At 41.7% G+C, this 13,286-nt stretch overlaps 1 protein-coding gene across 8 annotated transcripts in view; it reads left to right on the forward strand.

The window, feature by feature from the left end:
* ulk4 (unc-51 like kinase 4) overlaps positions 1-13,286 on the forward strand; it is a 702,256-nt gene that overhangs the window by 293,131 nt on the left and 395,839 nt on the right. For all 8 annotated transcript variants that reach the window (XM_072283788.1, XM_072283790.1, XM_072283793.1 and 5 more), the window contains 2 exons: positions 1,000-1,124; positions 1,610-1,731. In XM_072283788.1, the coding sequence (XP_072139889.1) occupies positions 1,000-1,124; positions 1,610-1,731 (247 nt within the window). The remainder of the gene's footprint in view (positions 1-999; positions 1,125-1,609; positions 1,732-13,286) is intronic.

Consider the following 13,286-nt stretch of genomic DNA (forward strand, 5'->3'; position numbering starts at 1 on the left):
CCCTTTGAATGCCAGAAGGGATTCCAGCCCCTGCTCTTCCCTGATCAGGAGATCGACGTAGGAGTTCCTGCTGCCGAACAGCTGATCCAGCGCTACAAGTGCACCTGGAGATAAGCCAGGGCTTCTCTGCTGTGCGCCCAGAAACAGCATTCCTGGCAGGCTGATCGGCTCCCTCAACAGGTAAGGCCATTCAAGCCAGGAGAAGAGGTCTGGTTGGCATTAAGGAATCTTCCCCTGAAAGTTGAGAACGGGGGTTTTAATTTGCCTTTCTAGCAATCCTACGAGCAGTTCTCTCGGAAAGTTTTCTTGGTCTTCCAGACCTCAACTTGACCTCCACCGTTCCTGTTAACTGCCATTTCTTAATTGCATTACGAACTGAGGAAACGGCTACCTGAAAACACTTTGCTATCTTCCGATATCCTTCTCCTGCTTTGTGGGCATCATTTATTTTAATTTTCAGAATGCTAGGCAGCTGCTTAGAGGAGCCCATGGCTGCTGATTGTTGGGACAAGGTTTGAGGAGTCAGGCTATTTATAAAGCTTTGAAATTTGCATCACCTGGCCTTTCCTAACAATGACTGTGAACAAGCCAGAGCCCTAACAAGCTAATTAACGTCTGAGACCTCGGTAAAAGTTATCTGAGAGCTCAAATCTCTTGGGGTGCCCAAACTTTTGCATTGTGCTTCTTTCCTTTTTTTTCACTCTAAAATTGTACAAAACAAAATTAATACACTAATTTTGCTTAAAATGTTGAAAAGAATGTTTCATCTTTAACTTTATGACTTTTGAAGATCAGTTCATTTTCTACTCACTTAACTATTCACAGTAACAGAAATTTTGACCAGGGTGCCCAAACTTTTGCATGCCACTGTAAATGTATATTATCAGATTATATGCCATTGCACTCTGACATGTAAACCAAAATTATTAGTATGGCTTTGGTGACTTAAGGGTGTTAAAGAGTTATTGATATTAATCAATTCTGCTTTGGTAATTGCAGGTTAGTTATGTATATTGAAAGAGACAGCAGAAAAGGAAAAGAACAGCAAATCAACAATGAATACTTGTCCAGATGTCTGGATCTGCTAATCTGTCACATTGTTCATGAACTGCCAGGAATTATAGGTAAGATTATAAAATAAGATGTGAAAAGTAGGACAGCAGTTTTTTTTTACCTTATTTACAATTTGTGATTGTGTTGGATTCCTCTAGTGACAAGTATCAATTTACTTGCAATCTGTTATCCTTGTTGGCATCTTTTCATCTCTTCCCTCCTAACGATTCTTTTAGTTGCTCTCTGTAGATTTTTAACAGCTTCCCAATCCTCTATCTTCCCACTAATCTTTGCTTTGTCGTATGTCCTCTCTTTTGTTTTTACATTAGCTTTACTTCCCTTGTCAGTCATAGTTGGACTATTTTGCCAGCTGAATATTACTTTGTTTTTGGAATACGATGTATTCATAGGGAGAACATTATTTGAAGTTTAGATTGAACTCAGTTTACTGCTGCTGTACATCATCAGCTCTGCTAGCTGGACTACTGCATTGTCCATAAGTTTGTTCATGAAACTGGTTTGGCGATCAATTTATAAATACTTGTTTGACATCTAGGTGATGTACTCTGCGCTCTGTGTAATGTTTCTGGACGCAGACATCCTTCAACAATTCAAGCCAAACATTTGAAGATGTGCCTTCCAATGATGCCTATAATGCTCCACCTTGTGACAGCTCAGGTAATTCAGCTTCTTGGCATTTAATTAGTAGCTGAGGAAGGCAAAGTTTAATTATTAAATATTTGCACTGCCTCTAGATGGGTGAATGCAGAAGAGGGTGGTGGTAAGGGAGATGGGGAATTGGTTCAAAGTGTTACAGGGGTTATATATGTACCAATAACAGTAAATTCAGTAATTGTTGTGAAAATTGATGTCACTATTTTATCAGAAACACAGCCTGACACCGTAGTTGTAATAAATTGAGCATATTTGCTTTATATCTGATTCTCAGTCAATGAAACTCGGCTTAATCTGTGGATTGACTGGTATTAGCTGGAGTGTGCCACCCTTCCTGGGCCCTTGCCAGAGAATTGGATGTCATCTTTAACATCACCACTCCTACCTCCCCTTACTATTGATGCCATCTGATCTCCAATTGGGTTTCTTTCCCCACTCCCACTACCCCCAGTGAATCAACCTCATAGTTGTATCAGTTGACCTTTGAGTCTATTGGGATTATATACTGTATTGAGTGCTCCCAGTGCAGTTTCCTCTATACTGGTGAGACCCGACTTAGATTGAGGGACTACTTTGTCGATGACCATCGCTCCATCAGCCGCAAAAAGCAGGGTTTCCCCAGTGGCCATCCATTTCAATTTGATTTCCCATTCCATTCTGACATGTTGGCCAGTGGCTTCCTCTACTGCCACAATGAAGCCACTCTCAGGTTTGAGGAATAACACTTCATATTCTGTGTGTGTAGCCTCCAACCTGATGGCATAAACATCGATTTCTTGAACTTCTGGTAATTTCTATCCCTTCCCTCTTCTCTCTTTTCATTCCCCATTCTGGCTCCCCTTTTATACCAACTCTACTCCTTTCCTGCCCATCACCTCCCTGTGGTCTCCCTCCTCCTCCTGTTTTGTCCATGGTCAACTGTCCTAATTATCTGATTCCTCCTTCAGCCCCTGTCTTCTTCCTCCTATCACTTCCCTGCTTTTTACTTCATTCCCCCATCCATACTCACTCATCTTGCCCCTCACTTTATTTTACCTATCACCCATTAATTTGTACTCTTTCTCCTCTGCCACCTTCTTATTCTGGCTTTTTCCTCATCCTTTTCAGTCCTGATGAAGGGCCTTGGCTCAAAACATCAACAATTTATTCCTCCCTATGGATGCTGCCTGACCTGCTGAGTTCCTCCAGCACTTTGTGTATGTTCTTCAAGATTTCCAGCATCTGCAGAATATTTTGTGTTCCCTCCTACTTACCACCTTTCCTCAACTCACTTCTTCTGAGACCTTTACGATGGAAGAATATTATGAAGGAAAGGATTTTTCCACCTAACGTAGTATCATGTGACTTCTGTATGGCTTGTTGGAAGCTTGCCAAATTCTCAAGTATTTTGTTTTCTCTTGGGTGCATTCATGAAGCTGCCTGTTTGAGGAACTCCTGCCTGACTTGGATCTACTCCAATTTGTCTACTTGGAGAAGTCCACAGTAAAATCAATTTCATTGGCTCTTCACTCAACCCTTCAACTTCTGGACAGCAAAGATGCATACATCAGGATGTTCTTTATCGATTACAGTTCAGCATTCAATACTATCATCCCCTCAGCACTAATCAGTAAGCTTTATGAACAGGGCCACAATACATACTTGTGCAGTTGGATCCAGGATTTCCTCACTTGCAGTCTCCAGTCAGTTCGGATTAGCAACAACACCTCCTCCACAATCTCCATCAGCACAGGTGCACAGCTCCAATGTCATATTTAAGTTTGCTGATGACACGAATGTTGTTGGCTGAACCAGCATACGGAAGGAAGATTGAAAATCTGATTGAGTGGTGCCACAACAACAAGCTCTCTCTCAATTTCGGCAAGACCAAGGAGCTGATTATTGACTTCAGGAGGTAGAAATTGAAGGTCCATGAACCAGCCCACATCGAGTGGGATCAAAGTCGGCAAGAGTTGGCAACTTTTAATCCCTTAGTGTTTTCATTTTAGAGAAGCTGTTCTGGACCCAGCATGTAAGAGTAATTATGAAGAAAGCATAGCAGTGCCTCTAATTCCTTTGAAGTTTGCGAAGATTCAGCATGACATCTAAAACTTTGACAATTTTTATAGATGTGTAGAGAAGAATATATTGACCGGTTGCATCATAGGCTGGTATGGAAACACCAATGTCCTTGAACGGAAACTCCTACAAAAAGTTGTGGATGTATCACAGTCCATCATGGGTAAAACCACTGAGCAGATCCGCTTGGAGTGCTATTGCAGGAAAGCATCATCCCTGATCAGGAAACCCCACTATCCAAGTCATACACTTTTCTTGCTGCTGCCATCAGAAAGAAGGTACAGGAGCCTCAGGACTCACACCACCAGGTTCAGAAACCGTTTTATCCCTCTGCCATCAAGCTCTTGAACCAGTGGGGATAACTCCACTCAACTTCACTTGCCCCGTCACTGAGCTGTTCCCACAACCTGTGGACTCACTTTCAAGGAATCTTCATCTCATGGTCTAGATATTTATTGCTCTTTTTTTGTGTTTTTATTATTTCTTTTTTCTTTTGTATTTGCAGTTTGTTGTCTTTTGCCACTGGTTGTCTACCCTGTTGGGTACAGTCTTTCATTGATTCTTTTATGGTTCTTGGATTTACTGTGATTGCCATCAAGAAAGTAAATCTCAGAGTTGTATATGATGACATAAATGTACTTTAATAATAAATTTACTTTTACTTTGAACTTTGAGGATATCTCAAAGTCAACAAAGTATCTTAACTGGTTACATCATGGTCTGGATGTCGAGAGAGGTGATGAATTTAGTAAAGAAAAAAAGGAGAGGTATGTAAAGCTGAGGATGGTAGAATCAAACAGAGCACTTCAGGATTATAAAGAAGCCTGAGAAGAAATCAAGAAAGGGATTATGAAAGCCAGGAGGATTATGGAAGTAGCATTAAAGGCATTCCCAAGGTATTCTATACATACTGTACATCAGATGCAAGAGGAGAACTTGAGGATCAAGTGGTTAGGACCACTCAAAGATAAAGGGGGGCCATTTGCTTGGATCCAGGGGATGTCAATAAGGTCCTTAATGAATACTTTACATTAGTATTTACCAAGGAGAAGGATGTGGAAGAAAGGGAAATCAGTGCTGATTGTATTTATGTGCTAAGGTATTTCAAGGTAAAGGAAGAGGTAATGTTAGGTCTCTTAAAAAGCACTAAGGTGGATAAGTTCTAAGGCCAGATGGAATATACCCTAAGTGTTGAAAGAGGCAAAATCAGAGATTGCTGGAGCCTTGACAAATATCTTTGTGTCCTCTCTAGCCATAGGTGAGGTCCCGGAGAACTGGCAAGTAGCTAATATCGTTCTATTATTCAAAATGGAATGAGGAGTAATCCTGGAAACTATAAATTGGTGAGCCTCATGTCAGTGGTAGGGAAGTTACTTGAGAGAATTCTTAGGGATAGGATTTATGAGCATTTTGAAAACCAGGACCTAATTAGGTAGAGCCAGCAGGGTTTTGTGTGTCTTACTAACATGATTGAGTTTTTTTGTCAGGGTGACGAGTGTGATTGATGAAGCTAGAGATGTGAATGCTGTCTACATGGATTTTGGTAAGACGTTTGACAAAGTCCCTCATGGGAGGCTCATCCAGAAGATTAAGATGCCTGGGATCCATGGTGAATTGGCCAATTGGATTCAGAAATGAATTTATAAAACTACAGTTAGGCCACATATGGTATATTGTATGCAGTTCCAGCCTTTAATGGAAGGTGTTGAGGCTTTTGAGACAGGATAAAAGAGCTTTACCAGGATGTTGCCTGTATTCGAGGGAAATTGGACAAACTTTGGTTGTTTTATCTGGAGTGGCAGTGGCTGAGAGGAGATTTGATAGGGGTTTATGAAATTATGAGAGGCATTGATAGAGTTGATGGACTGTATCTTTTTCCAAGGGTTGAAATGTTGAAATGCAGAGGGGATACATTTAAGGTGGGTAAGTTCAAAGGAATATTTGAGGGGCAAGTTTCACAAAAGGTGGTAGGTACAGTACCTTGAATACACTGCCTGGGGTGGTGGTAGAGGCAGAAATATTAGATTAGATTAGATTCAACTTTATTGTCATTGTGCGGAGTTCAGATACAAAGCCAATGAAATGCAGCTAACATCTGAACAGAAATGCAAAGAATAGTGTTATTTACAAAATAATTGTGAATAAAAAGTAAGTGCTACAGCACACAATATAAAAGTTCTGAGACAGTCCAGTATGGGTGTAATACTGCTTAGTGCTGTGATGTGAGGTTCAGCAGGGTTACAGCATCAGGGAAGAAGCTCTTCCTGTGCCTGCTGGTGCGGGAGCGGAGGCTCCTGTAGCGCCTACCAGATCAGAAGAGAGTAAAAAGTCCATGGTTAGTGTGAGATACATCCTTGATAACGCTTTTCGCCCTGCCCAGGCAGATTTGTGGTAGATGTTCTCAATGGTGGGCAATTGGGTGCCAATAATCCGCTGGGCAGTTTTCACCACACGCTGGAGTGCTTTGCAGTCCGATACGGGACAATTGCCATACCACACTGAGATGCAGTTGGTGAGTATGCTCTCAATGGTACAGCAGTAAAAGTCCGTCAGTGTCCTGGGACAGAAGTGAGCTTTCTTGATGTTCTTCAAGAAATAAAAGTGCTATTGTGCCTTTTTGATCAGGATGGAGGAGTTCAGGGACCAGGTGAGATCCTCGGAAATGTGGACACCAAGGAATTTGAAGCTTGATACACGCTCCACTACAGCTCCGTTGATGTAGATGGGGACGTGAGTGTGGCTCCTGGCATTCCTGGAGTCCACAATGATCTCCTTGGTCTTCTGGGTGTTAAGGGCCAGGTTGTTGTCGGCACAACACATGGTCAGGTGCTGGACCTCGTCCCTGTAGGCCGTCTCGTCATCCCTTCTGATCAGGCCAACCACCGTGGTGTCGTGAATGTCTGGCCATTATCAGTGACCAGAGTGTCAGGCAACCCTTGGACTGCAAACATTTGCCTGAGATTGCCTATGGTTGAGTCCTTATACTCTCCATTTTAACATGCTTTCCATTTTACGACCCTTCCCTATTATTCACTTCTTGACCCATTTTTTTCTTTCATTAAACATTACTTATCTTAACAACAACTTGGGTTCAATCCTGATCTCTAGTATTGTCTGAGTAGAGTTTTCATATTCTTCCTGTGGGTTTCTCTCTAGTGTTTTGGTCTTCTCCCAAATGCCGCAAATGTGCTGGCTGGACAGTTAGGTGGCAAACGGTAAATTACCCCTCGTGTACATAAGATGATAGGAGTAATGGGGGAGGGTGTTAATAAAGATTTATGCAGGAGAATAGCTTAGTGGGAAATAATTGCAAGCAAAGGATTGGTCTCCCATAGACAATGAGCCAAACACCGCTACCTGCATTATAAGGGAATAGGAAAAATGAAGAACGTGTTAGAAAGTTAACGTTATTGCTTGCAGAGCAGCACTGGATTTACTTGAATTGGCTTCTGACTTGCTGATTTCCTCCTAAGCAAAAAGGTAGATAGCTATCACCCTTGCACAGTAATATTACAGAAAGATTCCACTCCAAAAGCAGAGATGAACAGAAATACAGGGCTTTGATGGAGTGGAGGAGGCCAGAAGTGATAGCTTCTTTTTAAGTTGTACAAGATAACATATCCTCTCAATCACAAATCAACTCCTTCCTGGATCTAGTCCAACTTGACTTCTGCCACAACAGCTCAACAGCAGATGGATTTCCCTGCCTTTTTGCTCTGCACACGACACCTGGGCAACAGAAATTCATATGAGAAGTTTAAGAGATGTTCAGATAAGCACATGAATGTTAGGAAAACAGGAGGGTATGGGTATTGTGTAGGCAGAAGAGATTAGTTAACCATTTGATTACAAATCTAGTTGGTTGAAGTGCTTGTTCCTGTGCTGTGCTGTTCTACGTTCTATGTTCTATCACTAGTGTAGATGGCAATTTTGAAGATGGCATTGGAGCTGAATTTAGTCATACAGTCAGGTGTGTATAGAGAGTAAAGCAAGGGCTAAGCATGCAGCCTTGAGGCATACCTGTGTTGATCATTAGTGAGGAGGTGATTTTGTTACCAATCCCCACTCACTGAGTTCTGTCAGAGAGGAAATTGAGCATCCAGTTGCAGGGAGAAGTAGAGAGCTGCACCTGTTGAAGCTGAATGATGAGTTTGGTTGGCATAATTATTTTTACCTGTAGTCGATGAACAGCAGCTGGACATATGAATTTCTGTTGCCCAGGTGTCGTGTGCAGAGCAAAAAGGCAGGGAAATCCATCTGCTGTTGAGCTGTTGTGGCAGAAGTCAAGTTGGACTAGATCCAGGAAGGAGTTGATTTGTGATTGAGAGGATATGTTATCTTGTACAACTTAAAAGGAAGCTATCACTTCTGGCCTCCTCCATTCCATCAAAGCCATGTATTTCTGTTCATCTCTGCTTTTGGAGTGGAATCTTTCTGTAATATTACTGTGCAAGGGTGATAGCTATCTACCTTTTTGCTTAGGAGGAAATCAGCAAGTCAGAAGCCAATTCAAGTAAATCCAGTGCTGCTCTGCAAGCAATAACGTTAACTTTCTAACACGTTCTTCATTTTTCCTATTCCCTTATAATGCAGGTAGCGGTGTTTGGCTCATTGTCTATGGGAGACCAATCCTTTGCTTGCAATTATTTCCCACTAACCTATTCTCCTTCACATATCTTTATTAAACCCCCCCCCCCATTACTCCCACCATCTTATGTACACGAGGGAGAATTTACCATTTGCCACTTAACTTTTCCAGCCAGCACATTTGTGGCATTTGGGAGAAGACCAAAACACTAGGGAGAAACTCACAGGAAGAATATGAAAACTCTGCTCAGACAACAATAGAGGTCAGGATTGAACCCAAGTTGTTGTTAAGATAAGTAATGTGTAATGAATGAAAAAAATGGGTCAAGAAGTGAATAATAGGGAAGGGTCGTAAAATGGAGAGCATGTTAAAATGGAGAGTATAAGGACTCAACCATAGGCAAACTCAGGCAAGTGTCTGCAGTTCACGGGTTGCCTGAGACTCTGGTCACTGATAATGGCCCGATGTTCACTAGTGAGATGTTCAGTGAGTTCATGCAGCAGAATGACATTCAATGACATTCATCACATTTGGACGGCCCCTTTCCACCCAGCCTCAAATGGCTTGGCTGAGTGGGCTGTTCAGACAGTGAAGGAAGGCCTGAAGTGGATGACAGGGGACTCTCTTAGCATGCTGCTTTCATGTTTCCTGTTTAAATACCACCTCACACAACAGACTACAACTGCACGCACTCCAGCAGAGATGCTGATGCGTAGGCCTAAGTCAAGATTGGGCCTGCTATGCCTGGACATGAAGGCGAAAGTGGAGAGAAAGCAGGAAAAGCAGAAGGAGGGACATGATCAACATATGCGAGAGAGACAGTTAAAACCAGATGACAATGTCTATGTGAGAAACTTCAGCAGTAGCAATGATCGGCAATGGCTACTTGGGGTTATTCTTAAGCAGAGTGGTCCAGACTCCTATATTGTTAAGCTGACTGATGGGCGTGTTTTCCGCAGACATCAGGACCATGTACATCTGCATCATGATACCGGCTCAGAGGCCGACAGTTCCACGGAGTTTCCAGTGGTGAGATAGACTACTGTGGGAGCATGTCCACCGGTGACTTTGCCAGAGGGCGAGACGCTGGCAGAGGAGTCGGGGTCCCCTGAGGAGGATGGACAATCCAACATGGACACATAGACCCCTCTCATGCCCCCAAAACCAGATCACCCAAAACACCCTCACCAGCGGTGCCTGCTGGGTCACCAGGGGTAGTGTGCAGATCACAGTGCACTCGCAAACCTCCTGACAGACTGAATGTTTGATTGGACAGTTTTCTTTCGTTTGACTGAATGTTGAATCTGCTACGTTTTTCAGGTGTTTTGTATTGGTAAGCTGTTGCTGAGACACTGGTATAAGTTTCAGGGGTACGCAAGCTAATGACATCACTGTTTTTATTTCCCAGTTCTTTTACATTTGGGGAATGTTGGAATTTAAAGGGGGTGAAGTGTTGTAATGTGAGCATTATAAAAATAAGTTAATACTTATTAGGATAATGGTAATATAGCAATGCTCCCACGAGGGGAAGCTGTTTGTAAAGAGGGGCTGTTTCCGGGGTTTAGGGGGTTTTACTCCTGTGTTTTTTTGTCCAGTGCGCATGTGTATCACTTCTCTGCCATGCAGTATGGTTCAGTGAAAGTCCCTGTATGTAAATATCTGTTTTGCCGGCCCAGATAAAGTTGTTTCTTTGGGCATGAAGTTGTTGAGTGGTCCTTTTTCAAAGTAGAAGTTATCACAGAATATTCCAGAATATCAAACCTGCTCAGAAGATGGTAGCTAGTGGTAGATAAGATCGCGAAGCTTGAAAAATTGATGTTTGTGTATGTAGAGAAGGTCATGGAGATTGGAGAGTGTTAGACTTCTAATGCAGAGTAAAGAGAGTTTTTTGCATTTATTCATGTTTAAAATCTGGTCATTGCTAGCAAGGCCAGCATCTATTTCCCTTTCCCAAATAGACTGAGAACGTGGTAATAAGCTACCTTGAACTGCTGTAGTCTTTCTGGTAAAGATGCTTCTACAATGCCATTAGGGAGGAAATTCTAGGATCTCAAATTAATGTGGAAGAAAAGGATGGCAGTTTATTGCCAGGTCGGAGTGGTTTGTGACCTGGAGGAGAACTTGAGGTGATTTTATTGCCTTGCACCTGCAGTCCTTGGTGGTTGAGGTCACAAATGTGGAGGGTGCTTTAAAGATATTGCAAGCTCTAGCCGCTATGCATTGGTGGTGGATAAGTTACCTATCATCTGGTTATTTTGTCCTGATTTGAGATTTTTGACCATTGTCAGAACTGCACTGAACCAGACCAGTGGAGAGTATTCCAACAGACTCCTTACTTGCAGATGGTGGAAAGACTCTGGGATGTCAGGGCATAAGTCCCTAACTACAGGTTCCTCACTCTCTGGCTTGCTCTCTTAGTCTTGGTATTTATATGGGAGCTCCAATTGAGTTTCTGGTCATTGATGATGTTGGGGGATCTGGCAAAGATAATGCCATTGAATGTCCAGGTAGGTAGTTATAGTCTTGTTTGTTGGAAATAGCCTTCATCTATCACTTCTCTGATTCCAACGTTACTTGCACTTATCAATCAATGCCTAAATGTTGTATAGGTCTTGCGGAACTTACACATGAGAATGTTTCAGTTGCTGAAGAGTTTCAAACTGAACTGAATGTTGTGAAGTCGTCAGTAAATTATCCCACTCTGACCTTATGATGGAAGAGAGGTCGTAGGTTAAAGAGCAGTGCCTAGAAACTGTCCTGAAGAGCTCCTGCTGTGATGTCCTAATATTGTGTTTGCCTCCAACATCTGAAACCATTTTTGTATGATGTATGACCAAACATTGAAACATTTTGCAAGCAGTTTAACTAGCAGTCTTTATAGCCTGATTCAGTTAAATACTGTGTTGTTGTCAAGTGTAATATCTGTAACCTTACTTCTGGGATTTATCTGGTTGTTCTTTTTGATTTGATGGATGGTGGAGAGAGGTATATGCTTGCCATGAGTTTGCTGATCATGGTGTTGTGTGTTTCTGCTGCTGATGAAGGTCCACACCGCCTCCTTTTTCCCATACTTGATCTACCTGACCTCAGGTGAGTCTTACTCGTTTTGCACAATTGTACCTCAGAAGATGATGGAGCATATAAGAATGTGAAAACAGGATGTGGTCTCCATAAGGACTGCCCAGTGATCGTTTCTACTAATGCCACTCTGGGCAGATGCATTTGCACAGGTACATCGATAACCAATTGGGTTTGTCCCGAGTTAACTCTCTCATTACCTACCTACCACTGGATGATGTACAGTGCCTATAAAAAGTATTCACCCCCTTGGAAATTTTTGTATTTTATTATTTTACAACATCTGCCACACCTAAACTTGGTAGCTAGGTTGATGTTTGGTGTGTTTCTTCTCTGCTTAAGTGTAGCATCTACACTACAACCTATTGGTTTTCTGAGTCAATCAGACTGGGGTGTCTGGAGTCACGTAGAGGCTGGACTAGTACAGATTTCCTTTACTGAAAGTAATTGGTAACCTAAGTGGGATTTTTTTAGTCATTGTTACTGATGACTACTCTGTTTTTACATTTAATTTCCCCATGATAATCTCAATTTAAATTCTAAGCTCATTATTGGAAGCTGACTTCAGCATTTCATCTGTTGTCCATATACCATCCTTCAAATGCACCAATGCTCACACAGCACTTGTGCTGAAATGCTGGAGGCAGATCGTTATTTCCCTTGCCAATCTCTGCCTGGCCATCATTTTTCACTGGAAATCCACACTTACAAGGTTCTTAAGTTAGACATGGGAGCTCTTGGTTATGTTTTGTTTCAACTCCATGTCAAGAAGTGTTTCAGCAGGTTTTCCTTCAAGTTCCAATGCAATTCCTGAACTAGCTGAATCCAATGCATTCTTTTTTTTTTAAACACATTACATTCTGTTCAATGTTGATGTTTTCCATCTTGATACCTGTAATTTGAGTGAGGGTTTAGAAGACTTTTGGAAACCTTATGATCTATACATTTGAAGTAGAAAATTAAGAAAATTTAAAAAAAAATTCTATGGCAACTAACATTTCTTACAATTTTTGAACAAGTCTTATAGTTGTGTGTTATCCTAATGATTTCCATAAGTCCTCATGCAAAACAACTAGAAAAGTTCCAATCCAATGTTTTTACAAAGCACTCTGAAACAATTTTTTGAACTGCAGTGTCAAGTTTGTTGTTTCTACTTCATTGAAAAGATACCAAAAATAATATTAGAAAATTATATAGGGAAATATTCATGGTAGTTATGCAATTGAGAGAGGAACTTTCTGAGGAAAATTCTTCAAAATAGTTCTATTGATTTTCTGTGCACTGACTCAGTATAAAACCATGAATGGTTTTATTCAGAAAATGCCAAAACTAATATTTGAAAAGGTGTTTTGAAGTAAAGCCAATTACCCCTTCATTTTAAGTTAAATGTAATGTTACTATAAAGTGCTAAAGGTTTGTCTGTTAGGAACTTCATGGTTTTGATTATAAGACCATAAGATATAGGAGCAGAATTAGGCTATTTGGCCCATCAAGCTGATCTGTGCCTAATCCATTTCCTTTCAGGCCCAATCTCCTCTCTTCTCCCCATAAGCTTTCATGCCCCAACTAATCAAGAATCTATCAACCTCTCTTTTAAAGATACCCAATGACTTGGCCTCCACAGCTGCCTGTGGCAACGAATTCCACTGATTCACCACTCTCTGGCTAAAGAGATTCCTCCTCAGCTCCATTCTAAATCGACGTCCTTCTGTTACGAGGCTGTGCCCTCTGGTCCTAGACTCCCCCACTATAGGAATCATCCTTCCCGTATCCACTCTGTCGAGACCTTTCAACATTCAATAGGTTTCAGCGAGACATTCCCCACCCCCCGTTT

This window comes from Mobula birostris, chromosome 19, assembly GCF_030028105.1.
Source record: "Mobula birostris isolate sMobBir1 chromosome 19, sMobBir1.hap1, whole genome shotgun sequence".
Taxonomy (NCBI): Eukaryota; Metazoa; Chordata; class Chondrichthyes; order Myliobatiformes; family Myliobatidae; genus Mobula; species Mobula birostris.